General features: G+C 31.4%; 1 protein-coding gene across 1 annotated transcript in view; it reads right to left on the bottom strand.

Annotated features, from left to right (window-relative positions):
• LOC6038330 (segmentation protein Runt) overlaps positions 1-20,761 on the bottom strand; it is a 78,933-nt gene that overhangs the window by 12,361 nt on the left and 45,811 nt on the right. Inside the window, exon 4 of the mRNA XM_038266539.1 lies at positions 13,323-13,523. Coding sequence (XP_038122467.1) covers positions 13,323-13,523 — 201 coding nt within the window. The remainder of the gene's footprint in view (positions 1-13,322; positions 13,524-20,761) is intronic.

Here is a 20,761-nt window from a genome sequence, read left to right as displayed (position 1 = left end):
AGAAATTTAAATTTATAAACTAAATTGAGAAATTTAAATTTAAAAATTTAAATTAAGAAATGAAAATTTAAAAAAAATAGAGAAATTAAAGTTTAGCAATCAATATTAAGCAATTAAAATTTAGAAATTAAAATTTAAAAATTAAAATTTAAAAATTCAAATTTAGATATTAAAATTTATATATTAAAATTTAGATATTAAAATTTAAATATTAAAATTTAGAAATAAAATTTTAGAAATTAAAATTTAGAAATTAAAATTTAGAAATTAAAATTAAGAAATTAAAATTTAGAAATTAAAATTTAAAAATTAAAATTTACAAATTAAAATTAGGAAATAAGAATTTAGAAATTAAAATTTAGAAATTAAAATTTAGAAATTATAATTAAGAAATTAAAATTCAGAAATTAAAATTTCGAAATTAAAATTTAGAAATTAAAATTAAGAAATTAAAATTTAGAAATCAAAATTTAGAAATTAAAATTTAGAAATAAAAATTTAGAAATTAAAATGTAGAAATTAAAATGTAGAAATTAAAATTTAGAAATTAAAATTTAGAAATTAAAATTTAGAAATTAAAATTTAGAAATTTAAATTTAGCAATTAAAATTTAGAAATTAAAATTAAGAAATTAAAATTTTGAAATGAAAATTTAAAAATTAAAATTTAGAAATTTAAATTCAGGAATAAAAATTTAGAAATTTTAAATTAGAAATTTAAATTCAGAAATTTTAATTTAAAAATGTTAATTACTAAATTTTTATTCCTGAATCTAAATTTCTAAATTTAAATTTAGAAATTTAAATTATGAAATTTAAAACTAGAAATTTAATTAACAAATTTAAACTTACAAACTTAATTTTAGAAATTTAAATTTAGATATTTAAGTGAAGAAATTTAAATAAATAAATTTTTGAGAAAGTTGCTTTTTATTAAACGAAATTGGGCATATCTCTGCCTATGTTAATTCTTTCAGGCCTGAATTTTGAAAAAAAAAAATTGTTGTGTTAATGATGGGAAAATCAATCTATCTGAATCTATGACCATACAAAAATTATAGGCTAGTTTTGGAATTTTTTGTTTTTGAGTCATATATGACCCATTAGACCTGAAAGGGTTAAACCAAAATTGATACTTTTTTTTAGGGAAATTGTTCTGGAAACTGTTTTTTACAATGTTATTGATTCCAAAAAGAATATTTTTTGGGAGACTGGTGAGTCATAAATAGCATTTTAATGAAATACTCCAAGTCTAACAGTGACAAATTGCACAAAGAAAAGAATTTTATTCGGTCGTATTGGGGTATCCAGCATTGATTTTGGGTAATTTCAAAGAAAGCTAGAAATCTGCTAAATAAGCTACGGAAACATTTGAATGGAGGTCAAATATGTAATTTAGAGTCTTTCAAGGCATGTTCATAAGAAATTTGATGGATATCTACATGAATCCATCGATTTTCAGCAACTTTTCTAAAGAAAAATCCTACAAAATCAAAAAAAATCTTGAAATAAAATTGCATCAGACCCCACCAACGAAATATTTCGACAGACCCCGCCAAATGTCGGGAAAGAGTCCTTCTTCCGTGGTGTCAAATCTCAACCTTACCGATACATTTTTTTTATCTAAGTGTTCTCAAAAAAATACACCGTTTAAGGCTATTGGGAAATCATATTTTCAAAAATTCACTGATATTTCACTAATGTATGACATTTATTTATGATACTGACAATGTATAAATCACTTTTCAAAACTTTTTTTCAAAGTTTTGAAAAAAAGCTAGAAATTTGAAACTCACTTTAAAAAAAAAAGTTCCTAAACTAAATTACAAAACAAAAGAGAAGTCCTTCTGCGTTACATTATCCCTACAACAAAAGAATCAACCCAGTTAAAAATCTAATTACTCTCACGTCAATCCGCCACTCTGGTGTGCCCTACCAGTGGCAAAAGTGGCCTCCGCGAGTGACTTCACCCAGCAAATCCTCTTTCAAGGCAAACACCCCTTTTCCCTGCCCGAGGAACCCTCGTCATAATCATCTGCCAGCTGCCAGCCATCACTTTCCAAGACATATGTTCTGTTCGCACATAATTATCACTTCGCTCGCAGGCCTTCATATTTCCCGTGTCGTCACTTATCATCACACACACCCACCACGTGTATGAGTAATTATAATTGAATAAATTATCGTCATTTTGCGCCCCTTTCTGAGGAACTATTCTTGATGTTGTTATTCGTCACTAACGTGGAAAATGAGTGATCCTTTTCTTATTGTTGGTTATTTCAATGAAAATTACAGTTAAATAATGCAAATTTTTATTTTAAACGCCTCAAAGTAGGCAATCTTCAATCCCTAACTGTATCGAAAGCGCCTAAAAGTATGCAATTCACTCGAAATCAGCCTTACACAATTCTACGGTATAAATTTAGGGGGCGCCGAAAAGGGGTTTTGCGCCACTTCTGTTGATGACATTTTCTCAGCACTCAGTGAAATCTTCTTCAGTCGTCGTCGTCGTCATCGGATGATAATGAGCGATAATGTATTTCAAAGTATCGGAAATGAGCAATTTATTCACGCGTCAGCGCGGCATTAAGGAGAATCGGGCGTGATTTTGGGTGGAATGAATTGGAGACGGTGTGAATAATTCAAGTTGCATACATCTAGGCGTAAAGTCGCATCGAGGAAGACATTAGGAAAGCTAAAGGTTGCCTACTTTTGGGCGTTGGTGGAAATTAATGGCCGGAAGTTGAAGTCTATCATTTGTTGGCGATTTGGAGATATTAGGCTGCTGAAATTTATGGCTTTTGGGACTTTTGGTTGAGTTGCTTGAGCGTCATCTCAATTACAGACTTCGAAGTAGAGGAACTCTAAGCGGTTGAAGTGTTGAGAGTGAAGAGATCAGGTAAGTACAATGTTTCAGTGATTTTGCAGCCGTTAAAGGTAAGTACAGTTCTGTCAACTCAGTCAATTCAGTCAACCTTGTTAAGGTGGTATTCTATTATAGGAATCTCAGTCAATATCACCTTAAAATTTCCTAATTTAAGCCTTTTGCTTCTATCTTTTAATCTTCATTTATCTACAATATCCTTAAACAATTGCGACTCAAATTGAATCGCAAGTGCCATTCTACCTTCAAGATGAACTTTACTATCTTCAAAATTCCCAAGAGGGAGGCAAGACAATCCCCCAGCGACAAACAATTTAAACTCAATCTTCTCCCCATTTCCACTACGGCTGTTGTCACAACCGCCACCGAAAACCGGTGTCAATACAAGGCACTTAATCAAAAATTTTGAAATTCCTCCCCTTCGATTTTCGCACATGCACACGTGTTAGCTGGAGAGGTATCGAATGCTTTTCACGTGCCATTTCTTCCCCCTGCTAAAATTTCCAAATAGGGGGAGCGAGTCACATGTGTGCCATGCGTTTTTCGGGGGGAGGTGGCAGCGATCACATATTGCAAATCAATTTACCATCTATTATGAATATGAAATTGGTACAAAATGCAGATGGGGGAGGAAACACGAGTGTCGTGTCAGTTTTCCATTTGTTGAATGGTGTTGTGAGGTGAATTTGTTAAAGGAAAAAAAAGAGGGGAAGGATTGGGATTGCCACCGAATTCCAGTGCAGGATCGGAAGCAACGGGTTAATTCAGCTTCCGGGAGGTGTATTAGATGTGGGACATGTTTTCCGGATTGTGTTTTGAATAGTTGAAGTTATTTTTATAAATGTTTTGAAATTGAACGAATTATACGCCTTTTATGTTTTTTTTAATGTTTGAGACTCATGACCTGAGCACATTACATTTAAACAAGTTTGATAAGAATTGAAATTATTTTTAACACAATGCAATTTCTCAAAAGTTTGCAACGCTTCCTTAAGTATTGATATTTCATGACAGTGTTGCCAGAGCATCAACTTATAACCAATTTAGCTTAGAGAGAAACATTCGAAAGATACAAATCCAATGATGGAATGTGAAATGTGATTCCAGAAGTATTTTAACTATCATAAAAAATACATATAAAGTGCTCATAACTTTTGACAATGTTGCCAGATAATCAATATTTTTCCTGAAATTTTGTAGAAATTGTAAATTAAATAAAAAGTTTCATGAATTATACAGTATTGTGACCTTTAAAGAATTTCTGATTTTTTCTGAATTATTTAATGACATTTTATTTTGATTTTGGCACCTCGTTTTTTAAATCCCTTACATATTTGGCATAAAATTTAAAAAAAAATTTTGAGTTAATTTCTATTGAAAATTTTTCAACCAGAAATAAAAATTCTCAGTCCTTTTCCACATTTACAAAAGGTACATTGTTAGCAAAATATTGGACTCATTTTTGATGTGCCCCAAAAATATCCTTATATTAATTTCAAAGAAAAAATCCAAGTTAAATAGTGATTTTTACAGGTAACGTAACTTTCATCCAAAAATCACTATGAAAATTGTTTGCTATATCAATAAAATCAAATCGAATAACTATTGACGTTTTTTATTTTTTTTTGTAGTTTTGGAAACACTGCTAAATAAATTTTGATCTGTTATTTTTAATTGCATTGTTTAACGATTGAAAAAATATCCAAATTTGAATTTTTAATATTGAAAAATTACTTTGAACTCTCTCATCATTACTTACAACTTTGCCTCAGAAAACGTTCTCAAGAAAACGATTTTAATTTTTTGAATCCATTTTTAAACAGTTGTCAAATTGTATGAAATTTAACTGTTTTGTTATCTGGCTATAAAGGTGAAGAGTCACTCAAAAGTATAGTTTTTGAAACCCAAATACTAATTATTTGTAAATTTGGTGCAAACAAAAGCCTAGAATTATAAAAATTGATTTTTATTATCTGAAAAAAACCCTCAAATTTTAATAAATTCCGTATTTTTTCAAACAAATACTAAAATTTACTTGTTTTTAAAAAAGCTTATTTGTTTTATTGATTTTTGGTACAAAATTATCAGGTTTTCATAAATTCCGTATTTTTTCAAACAAATATTAAAATGTCCATGTTTTGCAAAACAAATTTTGTTTTATGGTTTTTTGCTACAAAAATCTCAAATTTTCATAAATTCCGTATTTATCAAACAAATACTAGAATTTCCGTAATTTTGCAAACTCAATTTAGTTTCATTGGTTTTTTGGTACAAAATACTCAAATTTTCATAAATTCCGTATTTTAAAACAAATAGTTGAATTTCCGTTTTTTTACAAACGCAAATTTGTTTTATTGCATTTTGGTACAAAATTCTCAGGTTTTCATAAATTCCGTATTTTTTAAACAAATACTAGAATTTCCATTTTTTGCAAACACAATTTTGTTTTATTTTTGATACAAAATTCTAACAAATACTAGAAGCTTCAGTTTTTTTGCAAACGCATATATACAATTTCCTAAAATTTTCATAATTTCCTTTTTTTTCAAACAAATACTAGAATATCATTTTTTTTTTTGCAAACGTAATTTGTTTTATAAGTTTTTGATACAAAATACTAAAATTTTCATAAACTCCGTATTTTCCCAACAAATATTAAAATTTTCACTAATTTCGTATTTTCCAAATAAATATTAAAATTTTCACTAATTCCGTATTTTTCAAACAAACACTAGAATTTTTACTTTTTTGCAAGCGCAATTTTTGTTATATTGTTTATCGGTACAAAAATCTCAAATTCTCATAAATTCCTTATTTTTCAAACAAATACTAGAATTTCCATAATTTTGGGAACTCAATGTTGTGCAATTTCACAATTACTACAATTTTCATAAATTCTGTGTTTTTTTTCATTTTTGTCAAGCGAAGCAAAATTCTTACTAAGATTTTGGAACGGTTATATTTTCTATAGAAAATTCTCAAATTTTCATATTTTTTATGTCCTTTTCTGCTTAATTTGAGACAGTGCATTTCAATCTACACTTCCTCAAAAATATAAAATATTAAACAACATTCTATTTGTTCAACAATGTTATCAATTTCTACACAAAATTTTAACAAAATCACAACTTTTTAAAAGTTTTGATGATTTTGCTACTGGTGTACAGCGAAGCCTATTATTCATGGATTTCAAGAATATTATCGAATTTCTTTTAGTCTTTTATGCTCATAACTATACAAATTGAAATAATATTAATTTTCCCAAATTATAATCGTATCAAATACTTACTGTTACTTATTATTGGACAAAATTGTGCTATTTTTGCAATCAAGACATTTTTAGTCGACTTCCCTTCAATATTTTAAGAAGGTTAAGTTAAGTTTCGAATAACCTCACTTCATTAATTTCAATAAATCATCGTCACTCCAAACCCCTAGTAAACACCTCAGGCCATCCGTGCAAGTCACCTAATCCAACAAAACCGAGCAAATCCCTCGAAGCCGATCACATTCACTAAACACTGAAAATTCGCCAAAAACCCCGTCGGCATTTCGTGAAAACTCCTCGCACGAAAAGACGGCGCCCCGACGATAAAGACGTTGAAACAAATGCGAAAGATTATCTAAGATTATGCGCCCGCTCTGTTACCACCCAGCAGCAGTAGTACCCTGGGGGGAGGTTGAAATGAGGCCAAAACTTTTCCTTCAAGTCGACAAATTGTGGGCTCAACCAAATTTTAAAACGTTTTGACTCGGAACTGCCTCCCGCGGAGGGAAACGAAACTCTTTCCCTCCCCCTTACGCCGACGTTAAAAATCTTCAACTAGAAAAGACGTTAATACTTTAAACATATTTCACGAAATAAACACCGTCATTTATTTCAATTTTCACTCCGTTTTTTCGGCGACAGGGGAGTGGGGGAAGGGAGTACCGCCAAAGGATTGTGATTAATGTTGCAGTTTTTTGGGGGGCGAATGACGCTCGACGACTTCTTTCGGTGAAGATTCAAACACCCAAATTCAAAGGGGTGGGAGGATGAGGGTGCTAACGAGCCGTCACCAAGCAACCAGGCGCCCAAGCCCTTTTCCTCTCCTGGGAGGTTTGTTTCCGGGTGCGTCTTGAGTTTCAGGTTGATGATGGTTTGGTGAATGAGGAGGAACTTTAAAAACGACGGATCTCTTGGTTCAGAAGTGACATTTTTGTTTTAAAATGCAAATTGAAGAAAGGAAATATTTTTTTGAAATTTTGTTCATACATTCCCTATGTCAAAAGAACTTATTTTGCATCATTATTTTTTCATACAAGTCGCCTAAGAATTTTGGGGCTTGTCAAACAAAATGGGAATGAAAATTTAAGAAATTCTATATCTTGAGAAGGGATTTTTTAATCGATTTGGTGTCTTCGGCAAAGTTGAAGGAATTTTTCGGAAAAAAGGTACACAGGAAAAAATAATTTCTGATTTTTTATTCAATTAAATTCCCCAACTCAATGTTTCTGGGCCACGCAAAATCTTTTTTTTAAGAGGCAGTATTTGTAGATTCTGCTCGGTTTGTTCTAGAGGTCGTATCGAGGTGCTCCGATTTGGATAAAACTTTCAGGGTTTGTTTGTCTATACATGAGATGAACTCATTCCAAATATGAGCCCTCTACGACAAAGGGAAGTGGGTTAAAACGGGCATTGAAGTTTGAGGTCCAAAAAACATGAAAAATCTTAAAATTGCTCGCATTTCCGTAAAACTTCATCAATTCCTACTTTCTTAGATGCATTCGAATGGTCTTTAGAAGCCCTTCAAAATGTGCTATAGACATCCAGGATTGGTTTGACTTTTTCTCATAGCTTTTGCAAATTACTGTTAAAAATGGATTTTTTTAAAACCTTAATAACTTTTTGCAACAGCCTCCAACACCCATACTCCCATAGGTCAAAAGTTAGGGAATTTCATGTACTATAAGCCTACGGTATTAACTTTTTGGCCAATCGCAGTTTTTCTCATAGTTTTACGACTTTTGTAGAACAAACATTTTACAACGGCAATTTTTGACCTGTAGGCCAAGAAGACGGCACTTTTTGGTCTCAATTTTGTCATATTCGGAATCCTCGGACAATTTCACGTAAGTTAGAAGTATTGGAGTTATAATTTTGATTTAAAAAATAATTAAATTAAACGTTTTTGAAAAAAGAAATAGATCTTATTTACCCTATGATCAATACGTCAAATGCTGTATCAAGTAGGCGAAAACTTGTTTTACCCCTAATCCGACAAAATGCTAAATAATATTTTAATTAGTTCTAAATGGCATTTTCTTCAATCAAATTCAAAATTCCAACACCTCAATCTAATGTAAAATTTTCTGAGGATTCCGAATATGTCAAAATTGCGACCAAAAAGTGCCGCTATGGAGGCCTACAGGGCAAAAAGTAACGGTGTAAAATGTTTGTTCCAGAAAAGTCGTAAAACTATGAGAAAAACTGCGATTGGCCAAAAAGTTAATACCGTAGGCTTATAGTCCATGAAATTTCCTAACTTTTGACCTATGGGAGTATGGGTGTTGGAGGCTGTTGCAAAAAGTTAATAAGGTTTTAAAAAAATCCATTTTTAATAATTTGCAAAAGCTATGAGAAAAAGTTAAACCAATCCTGGATGTCTATAGCACATTTTGAAGGGCTTCTAAAGACCATTCAATGCATCTAAGAAGTAGGAATTGATGAAGTTTTAGAAATGCGAGCAATTTTAAGATTTTTCATGTTTTTTGGACCTCAAACTTCAATGCCCGTTTTACCCCATTTCCCTTTGTCGTAGAGGCCTCATATTTGGCATGAGTTCATCTCATGTATAGACAAACAAACCCTGAAAGTTTCATCCAAATCGGAGCACCTCGATACGACCTGTTTCACATCGGTGAAAAACTCGCTCTTAAACGTGTTTTCAGAAAAAAATGAAACCCCGGGCGTCTAAACTATAAAAACTCATTTTTAAAGCATAATCGAATTTTCTTTCGAAAAATACTTAACTTCTACCTGCTGCTCAGTCAAGTTTTGAAAATTGAACTGAGGCATCGATAAAAAGTTCTATAAACTCATCTTTTCAGTCTCAATATTTAATTATTTTTTGCAGAGCGAAAAATACGAATTTAAATTGCACGAAATGGCTTCGAATCATAGTTATGGGTAATGTTACAAAATATGATTATTTTTAAAGCCTTAAAAATGTCATTGTCAAAATACTATTTTTTTTATTGCTTGGACAGTTTTCCATTCAAAGCATTCATCATTTGATTCTGAAAAAAAAGTTATGTGAAACTGAAATAGGATTTAAGAATGTCTTCACAAATCAAGCATTTACAGAAGAACACATTTTATAATAAATGTGCATAGCATGACTCGGTTGTTGTCTATGAATAAATATTTTATTTATTTTGAAAACAGAGCCAAGGATGCCAGATACACAGATTTGTATGTGTTTCACAGAAATTTAAGCTTTTGCCAGAATTTTTTTGAGGTGTACAGACTTTTACAAAACTTTTTTTATTAGTATTTTGTAATTATATCAACAGAAACTTATTTCGTTAGTCTTAAAATGCTTTAACACGCAATTTCTGATGGATTTCCATGACTATAAATTGATAAATTTGAATTTTGGAAAAGTTCACAGACAAACACATACTTTTTACAGACATTTTAAAAAACCATCTGGCATCCCTGCTAGGCGCCATATAAGAGATTTCCATAAATTGTTTTAAAATATTATACCTCTAATTCGCTCAACATTTTTTTAAATTATATTTAAGTCCTATAGGATGAATTTGAATTTATTTTTAAGTACTTAGTTAATAGATTTAGATTTCGAAAATCTAAAAATATTTACAAGCATATGAGAAAATAATGTTTGAAAGGTGGACACTTTTTTTTCAATATAAAAATGGGATTTTTCACCTTGGAACAGTTTCTAGAAGAACTTTTGAAATATGTACTAAAAGTAGTACAATTGCAAACTCAATTTTTCATCTAAAATTATTTTGGAAAACTTTCTAACAATTACTTTAAAAAAATTATAACTTAGCAATGGTAATGCAAACGCCCGTCAGGCATTAGTGCCCATAATTTGACAATTTGTATCCACTAATTTATTTCAATAAATTATAAAAATCGAAGAGGGTTAAGTTTGGCAAAGTCGACTTTTAGTAGGGGAGCTGGGGGTAAGACGGCCAGGCGGGGTAAGACGGCCACCCTACTGTTTTAATAAGTATACTAATGAATATTACTAAAATGTTTAGCAATACTGTTCCTCATGCTAAATAATGCATATGGAGTCACCTTTGTCAAAAATATTGTTTGAAATAGTATAAAAATAGCTCAAAATGAAGAAATAATTTTTGAACTTGAAACTGGATGTAATTTTCATGAATTACAACTTAGGCATTTTTGTTAAATAACAATATGTTTTCCTTTCTTCAAATACTTTTTCATGTTAAATTGAAGTTTTCCCTAGATTATGTCCCTCGAAAAAGTTCAAAAAATGCGATGAACTGTTTACAAAAAATGTTTAAAAAAATAATTTATTTGGGGGCAAGACGGCCACCTCCTCCGGGGGTAAGATGGCCACCCGTAATTTGTAGATTTTATTTGATATAGGTTATATTTTTGACGGTTTTTGACTATTAAGACATATTTGTAGATAAAGGAAAAGCATTTTCAATGAAACTATCCATTTTTAATCAAAATGCTGTTAACTACCGTTTCGACAACATTCTTTACTGTGATATAGCAAAACTCATTGAATAGTATGAAATCCTAGCAAACTTTTCACAAAAATCGCTAATTTAATATAGTTTACATAATTTTGATTTACTTATTCTTATCGAAATACACAAACTATTTTTATTGTACCAAATTGTGTTTGTTTTGTAGTAAAAATTCATAGTTTTTCATAAAATGTGGTCGCAATAATATGAAATTCACTGAGCCAAAATATGAAATTTTTAAACAGCATTTTTCTTCACATTTGAAACCTGATTTTCCAACCAAAATAGTTATGATGTTCAGAGAAGTCTGTTGAACCAACCATGTAGGTGTTTGGGTGGATTTAGCAAAGTTATTAAGTTAATTTATAGCACTGGCCGTCTTACCCCACATGGGTGGCCGTCTTACCCGCGTATTTCATATATATACGATTTCAATTATTTTTAAAATTGCTGAAAAGTATTGAAAATTGGTTTTTAGACCAACTAATTTATGTCATTTCTATAATGGACTAGTAGTAGAACAATATGTACGTAATTTGAGATCAAAATAATCTGTTGTGTAAATTTTATTAGACTTCTCCCTTAGGGTGGCCGTCTTACCCCCATCTCCCCTAATAAAATGTGAAATAAAAAAAAAGAGTATGATTTTACCTCTAAAAATGTGTTAATTCACCAATATTCCAGTGTTGCCACTTTTTCAATCAAAATTTAGGTAATATTACATCATAAAAGAGTTGATATTACTCTCTAAATTATAAAACCTACAAAATTTACACCATTTTCTAATGCGAGATTTTAAATCAATTTTGTCAAACATAAATGTTTATAAATCTGTTTGATATTTTTTATACAACAAGTTATGGTAATATTAGTGCGCACCTTTGCCTCGCAAATTACATTTTGATAAAAAAAAATAAACAAAGAAGACTGCTGAAAGTTCCTAATTGGTTATTAAATGTAATTGGCCAATTTACACAGTAAAAAAAATGAATTTGGAAGGTTGAATAAAATGTTGTGTCAAAAAATGTGTTATAAAACATCTTAATATATTTAAATTTCCATCTATTGTGTATTTTACTTATGTAGAATAAATAGAGTAAAAATTACATGTAGAAAAAGGTAATATTAGATAATAAAAAATATCATCAGGACTAGCACATCAAAAGGGCGTAATATTGAATGAATGGCCGTTTTGAAATGTAAGTTTTGATTTAAAAAAATTAATTTTTTTTTTCGTAATATCGGAAAATTTCACGTATGTTAGAAATCGGAGAGTTGATTGGGTAAGACTTAGGAAACTTCAATTTTCCTGTTTCTTTTTCTTTAAGCCGCTGCATTTCAGCAACCAGAGGTCCAATCTTCAATGTCTCTTAGACAATTTTAAAGCAATTTTCTGAACTTAAAAAAAATATTTTCAGGAATGGGCACTATTTAAAAAAAAACTGGAATTTTTCGAACAAAATTTAACATTGAATGGCTATATTTTGAAAATGTTACAAAAAAAAAATGTAAAGTACTTTTCGATTGCAAATTCGATTTTAACATAATAAATTATGCCAAAAAAAATAAGTACAAAAGTATTTTTTTCAAAACACTATTTCAAAAAAAATATTATTAGTCGACAAAATTTTGGTCCAAACTTCTGAATGGCTTAATAAATTCGGGGTTTTGTCTCCTAAAAAATAAAAAAATCAAAAAATTACCACACACACAATTAACCTTCAATTTTGCCGAAGACACCAAATCAATAAACAAATTCCTTACAAAGTTACAGATTTTGGAATATTTACGTACCATTTTTGTATGGACAGCTGACAAAATTGTATGGAGATTTGTGGGGTGGATCAATGACAAAAAATGGCTTCTTTAGAAACTGAATCTTTTTGTAGTTATTTTTTGGTATTATAATTGAAAAATTCCAAAAACAAAGATATTCGATTTTTATTTAGTTTTCAAATTTTAGATTTTTCTTCAATTTTGTAATTTTGCTATGGAACCCCTCATCACGCAAATGTGCCCTTTGGAAGACTCCTCTCCTTCTGCAAAAGTGATATCGATTATCCTCGACTGCTCCCATTCTTCAAGAGCAGTCAGCCGCCGCACGTTGGAACAAGAAGCTGCTCTCTTTTTCCCGGGCTCATTTCCCGCTTTTCCCCCCTCGAGGCATTCTCAGTAGCAACAACTCGCTCGAGTCAGCGAACCAAGGAATAATAATTATTTTTCACGGCGCGAGTAAGTGAAATCAGAGCACCCCCCGTGGCGAAAGGGATGAAATCTTAAGGGTTGACGGTTCAGAGAGGGGGTGGGAGGTGAAATTAAAACACTTGGTTCAAGTTGCTGGATCTGGGCTTGTTGTTGTTTTTACAAAAGGGCACACATTTGACAGAACTTCTGCTAAATGACGCGACAATACCGGAAGGAAGAGACCGTTTTGCTGGCATTTCTTCTTCTTCTTTTTGTGTTTCATGGTAGACAGATGAAATGGCGTTTTGGCGCCTCTTTTGTAGGGTTTTTGGTGAAACAATGTGTGAGTTGATGTGTTGTGACTTTTTTAGATTGAAGAGGATTGTTCATTTTGAAATGAGAAACTTGCCGAGCAAGAAAAATACGACAAGTGCTGAAAAAATCGAGTTTTGCTAATTTGTTGTTCTATTAAAAAAAAAAAAAAAGAAAAATTGTCTTGTCAAAAAACTCACCTGGCAACTTAAAGGGCAGCGTCCCCATCAGAGGATCCGGCCCGAATCGCTGCGGTCCGAAGGCAAACGGATGAAAGCCCTGGTGGCGAATCTTGGATCGCGGTTCCCGCGGACCGTCCACCGTCACCTTGATGGCCTTGCTGTACGTCGCAACCTGCATCGGCATCGTCGATATCGAGATCGTTAGGGTGAAACTTTTGCCTACGGAAAATTTCGGCGGAAACAAACCGGAAAATCACATTAGAACAAAGAAAAACAATAGTCTCTTTCAATCGATTAAAATTCTACCCTCTTCTACCCTTAACTTTGGGAAAATCAAACGACAAAACAAAGGAGCCGAGACTTTTATCACATTTTATGACACTCTTGGCGGTGTTGTTGGCACTTGCCCCCCGCGGCACGTTCTTATTTTTAATTTTCGACAAGCAGCTTCGCGAGCGAACATTTTCGCTAACAAGATTACTACTGGCTGCTGCTGGCTGGATGGTGTGTTGGGACAGGACAAACGAGGTTGATCTCCCTCGTCGTCGACGGCGAGGGTTCATTCCGGGGAGATGCTACAGTGACGGTTTGGAAGCAAGTGATTTTGGGGGAGATTGGAAATTGTGTGACATTTTAGGTGAAACTATTAAAAAAAAATAGAAAAACACAGAATATAAATATTTATTTTCAAAATTTACAAAATATTCAAATCACAATATTTTTATTCCACTTTTCCGTTGCAAAAAAAAAGAAATAATTTTACATTTGATTTAAAAAAAGTTTAAAAATGGATTTTACACCTGCCCAGTAGTTTATTAAATAACTAATTACTGAAAACCTTTTTCTTCGTCGAAAAAAAACTTATTGCAATAATGTTCAACGGACATCTTCTGAGCCATAGTGCGTGATGGTTCAAAATCTGGTTTAGGGGTTTTACTTTTTTAAACTTATCGAAAATGTGGAATTTTTTAAAGCAAAATCAAATAAGCAATCGAAAAGTACATTACAATTTACTTATTTTTAAATTAACCGATTTTTGATAAAAGCAACTTTTTGCTATCAGTTTTTGAAATCTTTGCGTTTCTTGCATTAAAAAAACTTCTTGAAACGATAGCACCCCGAAAAAATATTTTTGAAAAGCTTAAAAAACTTCCTTCGTTTCTGAAACACAGCCCCACAAAGAATTTGAATCGATAAAAAATAGTGTTTTAAGTGATGTGTCTCTATTACTATTAGTCCAATTGTCAATTTCAAAAAATGTAGCTTTCTTGCTTATTTTTTAAAAAAAAGGTCTACAAATAGATAACTTTCCCAAATCCATAGTTCAGACCAAATTATACAATTTTTGAAATATCTATAATAAAAAGATCAAAACATTTCACAAAAGATTCATTTTCCAACATTGACATTCGGACCAATAGTTTCAGAGATATTCTGGTTAGAAAATACAGACTAATTAGGTAACACTTAGAAAACACCCATTTTCATCAATTCCAATTCTTTCTGAGGCTGTTATTCAGAAACGAATTTCAAAGTATCAGAGAGAAAATTGTAGAAAATTTTCTCAGCCTTTCACAAAATATATTTATTAAAGGTGATTTTCTTTTTTGAGATATTTTTAAAATGTAAAAAAACGAAAAGAATTCGAAAATTTATGCATAAAAGATACTTTAACTTGGAAAGAGTAAATTTTACCAATAAAATTTGTTAAGTACTTTAACATGCATTTTATTTTTTTTTTATCCAGATTTAGACATTTCAAAAAAAAACTTTTCATATCTCTCTTTAAATTCATATCTCAGAAACCAGATATTAAACCATCACGAACTATGGCTCAGATAATGCATTTTTAAGACCCCTAAAACATATCAAAAAATTTCGGGATTTTGGGAATTTAACTTTTAGTGATAAGGCCATTGCAAATATTTTTCAAAGTTTAGGTCGCCCCCCGCCCTCCCCCCTGCAAAGTTGGCCTGAATAATCAGGGGGCAAAACATTTTTTTTGAGAAAACTTCAAAATTTTAATGAAAATTAAAGTTTAATTAACTGAAAATCAGTTAAAAAGCATTTTCCCGCATTTATAATCAAATTTAGCATGTTTGAACTCCTTTGAAAACATTTTAAATTTTCATGAAATACCAATATACAGTCCCACGAAAAGTTTTTTTTTCTTTTGCGAAAAAAAAATTCTGTCAATACCTCGATATTTTAAAAACTAATGATTGGAAAGCAACAAAACGCATTTTAAAACATTTTTTTTTCAAACAAATGTTGAAACCTAGACTTATAATTTATATTTTTATATTCTTTTTTGCTCCCCCCCCCCCCCCCCGGGGGGGCGAGGGACATAAACTTCAAAAAATATTTGCAATGGCCTAAAACGTTAAATAAAAACATCGGATTTTTTTACGTATATAATTTTTTCGAAAAGTCCTACAACAACATTGCCGAAAACACCAAATCGATCAAAACTTCCCTCCTCTAGTTACAGAATTTCATGCATTTACAAACCCGTTTTGTATGACCATCCCCAAAAATGTATAGAGACTTGTAAGAAAAAACCAATCATACAAATTTGCTTTTGAGTAGGAAATGCATGAAAAAAGTTTCATACAAATAAAAAAAAACCGTGAAAAAATATTGCGAATTTTTTTTTTTTTTCAATGTAAAACTCAAGCAAAAAATATTGTTTAAATAGGAAAAAATCGTCCAAAGTATTTTAATTGCATGCCCATTTTGTATGATGTTTTAGAAAAAAAGCTTTTCAATTATTTTTTTGAACAGGAGGTACTTTTTTTAAGTGTAAGTAATTATCATATTTTTTGATCTAGTGTTGATCCCCTTTCGATTAAAACCAGGTAAAAAAAACTTTAAATAAAATTGCACTAGTCATATCTATGACCTTTGTATGGCTTTTTTCAATTAAGTTTTTTTTACGGTAATGTGAACTAAACATTCTAAAACAATGATTTATTATTTTCCACAAATAGTTAATAAAAAATATTGTTCATATAAAACATAAATTCATATTGCCCGTTACAAATATTTTTTGAAGTTGATGTGTGCCTCTGACCAAAGGCAATTTGGGGGGGGGGGAGGCAAACACATAAAAAAGTTTCAAAATTGAATTTACGAGCCAAGGTTTCAACATTTGAATGTAAAACATGTTTTAAAATGCATTATACACCTGTCCAGTTGTTTTCAATCATTTGTTTCCAAAATATCCAAGCATTAACGAAAATTTTATTTTTTGCGGAAAAAAAGTTTTGCGGTGGAATTTAAAAAAATCCAAGTATTTTTAATCCAGCCCAAACATACTAAATATGATTATCAATGGAGAAAAATACATTAAAGATTGGGTTTAGTTGATTCAACTTCTATTTTTATTAAAAAAATAAGTTTTTAAAAAATAAATATTTTATTGCCCCCTGATTTTTTGGACAATTGAAGGGGGAGGGGGACATAAACTTTGAAAAATATGTGTAACGGCCTTATTAATTAAGAAAAAATGGAAAAAAAACTTGTATGTTGGAAAAAATTGTATATTAAGCTTAAAATGATCGATAAAATTATTATATTTTTTTTCAAGTCAGCAAAATGAATTAAATTACTACTATAAGAGGCACTCTTAACAACAATGCAGTCATTATGAAACGAAATGATAATTGGCATAGAAAAATTAATTTGATAATTTTTATTTAACAGTATTTAAAATGAACTATTTTGTATTTATAAATAATGTTCTACATTTTTAATTTAAGCAATTCTTTGCAAAATTTGCCTTCGTTAAGTTTGCACTATATTTTTTATTATTTTGCTTATTTTTTTTGAGGCTTATCCTGGAACCAAAAAGGGTACCGTAAAACGGGGTGACTTTGATAGCCGGGGTGACTTTGATAGCCGGGACTTTGATAGGTTTGCGATTTTTCCGCAAAATGAAGAGTACAATTGAAATACGTAAGGAATGGTTTAGAAACATACTGAACGTGGTAGAGAAGTGTTCAAAGTTCCTCAAGAAGAACTTTTCATAAATATTTGACAAATTTAAAAAGTTAGTTAACTATAGTTAAGAAACTGTTGATGAAAGTCATTATTTTAAACTTCTCAAAGTGTCATGATTTTCTCAATGAACATGATTTTTAATCGGAAAACGGAATGAATTTTCGGATTCTTTGGACAATTTTCCACTAGGAAAAGATTAAAAAAGTTTGTAAAAAATAAATAATATGTGTTTTTGAAAAACAATTATAAAAACTCTCTAAATTTATAGGCAATTTCAGTTGAACAAATTTCATGTAAAATGTGTAAACTTGTGATTCGTGCTTAGAATTCAGTATAAAATGCAATATAAATCGATAATTTTATAAACCAAACTAGTTTTAAGAAAAATCAGGCAAAATTCAAACTTTTTAACAATTTTACCTAAAATTTATATGTATTTTGCTTAAAAGCTTATACACTTAGTTAACTAAATATAGACATTGATTTTTTTCTTAAATACTATATCAGCTACTTTAGTGATGGTACATTTAACGTACAAATAAAGTTTGAACATCTTAAATATGATTTTAACAAGAAAAACTATGACTATCAAAGTCACCCCGGAATTCAAACTAAGAATTTTTAACGTAACTATTTTTCTAAACATTATTGAAAAAACTTTTTTTCCGAAATAGTGCAAGGACTTTGTGTGGCCTACCCCAGTACATGTTTTAAAAATAATAATCTTGAGAAAAACCTTTCCAGTTGGAAAATATTCTAAAAAAAAAAAATGGAAATCCTATCAAAGTCACCCCGGTTTACGGTATTTTAAATCATTGCACTGTGCATTGGTTCATCCATACAAGTCTCAACCTTGGCTGCTGTCCATACAGAAATGGTATGGAAAATTTCGAATGTCTATACCTCGTGAAGAAATTTCTTATCAGTATGATCACTTCAGCAAAGCGGTACGCAGTAATGAAGACTTATAAAACTTTACATATTCGTGGAAGCATTTTTCACAAAAAGCGAAGAACATGTGATCCAAGGGATCACGAAGGGCAACCTGCAAGCCACAGAAATGTATAGAAAAACAAATCTACACAAAAAAAAGTTTTTTGAAAATTATTGACTATTTAAAAATATTGAAATTCACCGGGATAATTATCAAAATTCATTTTTAAATGATAAATAAACTAGTTGCTGCGATAAAGTTGCAATGCAAAGAGTTGAAACTGAAGAAAAAATCATTTAGCCTTACTTTATTACTGACGATATCTTGCCAACTATTGGTCTGATTTTCAGTGATTTTAATATCAACCCTTAAAATTGGAAATCTTATGCTGGATATGTTAGTCCCATAAATTGCAATGATTGTACATTTAGGGTGACAATAAAACAAAATTGACCTTAGAGATACCCCTTGATGCGATTTCTTAGGCAAAAATAAGTAACTGTAAAAAATATGAGCGAAATCGGGAAAGGCTATAGTTCGTTAAAGTTGGAGAAAAAAATAATGATTACACACTAAAATTTCTTTCCTAAATCGCTTATGACTCATCAGGGTTAACTCGGATCGTTTTGCAATCTTGGACAAAGTTGTTTTTCATAAATTTTTACTCAAGAATCTCGCACTTGACAATGATCCGACACATTTAACGCCATCTTTTGGTGGAAATTTTTTATTTTTGTTTTTTCCATAAATTGTTGCGGTTTTAACAAAATCTTTTTTTTTTTTTATTTAAAAAAATAATTTTTTTTTGTCATCTTTTTGTTCATTGGTCCAAAAATCATTAATAGTTTGTTACATAGTTGGTATTGTTGGTATGATTTTTTTTGGCGAATTGATGATTTAAATTTTATACTTAACATATCTGGAGTTTTTTTGAAAAGGTCCAAAAAACCAAATTTTCAGTTTTTGCTTACCCCTGACTCAAGGCGGTTCAAAAACATCCAAAAAGCAAAAACTGGAAATTTGGTGAATAACCAAGGTTTGATGATCTACAAATTTACCCCATCATCACCCGCCAGTGATTTTCGCCGTTGTTAAACCAATATCGTCCCCACGTATAGTCGAAAAGGGGGTGGCGATTGGAAAATTCGCTGTCGTTTGAACGAAAAATCGCCGCACGAAAGAAAAACTCCGTTCGCCAATACACGAAAACAACACCAGAGAGGATAGAAGACAAAAAAAAACAAACTGCTTCGAGCAAAACCAAATTGAATTAGTATAAGCTTAACTTATTGACGATGCCGGGACGATCGGAACGCGGCGAATAATAAACGCAATAAATAAATAAATTGAAGGCATCCACGGCGACGGCGGAAAAAAAATGGATGCTGTCGGAGGGGAAAAACCCCGATGGTTGGTGGGAAAAACATCACCACGTGGACAGGGGAGAGAAAAAATCATCGCTCCAAGGCATCAATTTTAATACGATTCGTTACGCGTTCGCGAACAGTCCCTAACTAGCCTGATGACTAGACAACGAACGTTTTACTCCACCCCTGAAGTGAAAAAAATCACACAAAAAACGTCAGACTATCCAGGAGGATGCTGTTGTTTAGGAACGACGATATTGGGCGGAAAATAATATTAACGAAAATTGAGGAAAAAGAGTGGGGGCGGGGTCAGACATTGATGTGGAAATTTGAGAACGGAACGATTTGGCCAAGTTTTTCTTCCGCGGAACGCGGACGATGACCTCGCGAAAAGAACGGCGATTTTATGTGCCATAAAGTTCGTTCTGGGAATCGAATTTGGGACGGTTTCGGGGGGATGTTATTAAAGGTTAGCTTGAGGGAACGAAATCAGCTTTAACTTCTGAACTCTTAAACTCGAGAAAATTGAGGATTTTTTTTTGCGTTTGGTACGGTATGTCCACGCATCCTTCCTTCCCTGTAGATTCTGTGAAATGTGCCTGTTCTCAGAATCCTTTCGGTGGTAAACACAACAAAGTGGGGCTGGCCGTTTTAATTGTTTTAATGCATGGGGCGTAATCTTATCACAATTTTTTTCTGAACTTAATTTTAAGACCGGCAGCGAAATTATGGGAAAAGTTTTAAAAATTACAATCTCTAGATTTTGATGATTTTCTCCCTACAATTTCACTCTTAAACAATATTTTGCTCTTTTCAAAGTGCACGAACCTTCAGTTGTTGCTCCATTAATTTTTAAACACTTGAACAGTGCCCTCATCATCTTCAAGCCTCCTCTGAGGAGAAGGCACTTGAATTTAAGGAACAGCGATTTTCATCATCCACCAAATTTTTTTTCTCGAGATGAAAATGCCGGTCTAGGTCGAGCAGCAAAACAAGCCTCTTAAAACGGTGGGCGCGACCAAGGTTACTTCTCAAAGAGGGTCGTCAGACAGACTTAGAAAAAAATGAACATAATGAATGATAAATTTAAATTGAAATGTTGGCTGATGAATTATGCAGTGAGGAGGAGGCAAAAACAAAAGTGGCTTCGTCCT

This window comes from Culex quinquefasciatus, chromosome 1, assembly GCF_015732765.1.
Source record: "Culex quinquefasciatus strain JHB chromosome 1, VPISU_Cqui_1.0_pri_paternal, whole genome shotgun sequence".
NCBI classification, from domain to species: Eukaryota; Metazoa; Arthropoda; class Insecta; order Diptera; family Culicidae; genus Culex; species Culex quinquefasciatus.
The sequence above is the reverse complement of the archived record's forward strand: the minus strand, read 5'-3'. Positions and strand labels throughout refer to the sequence as shown.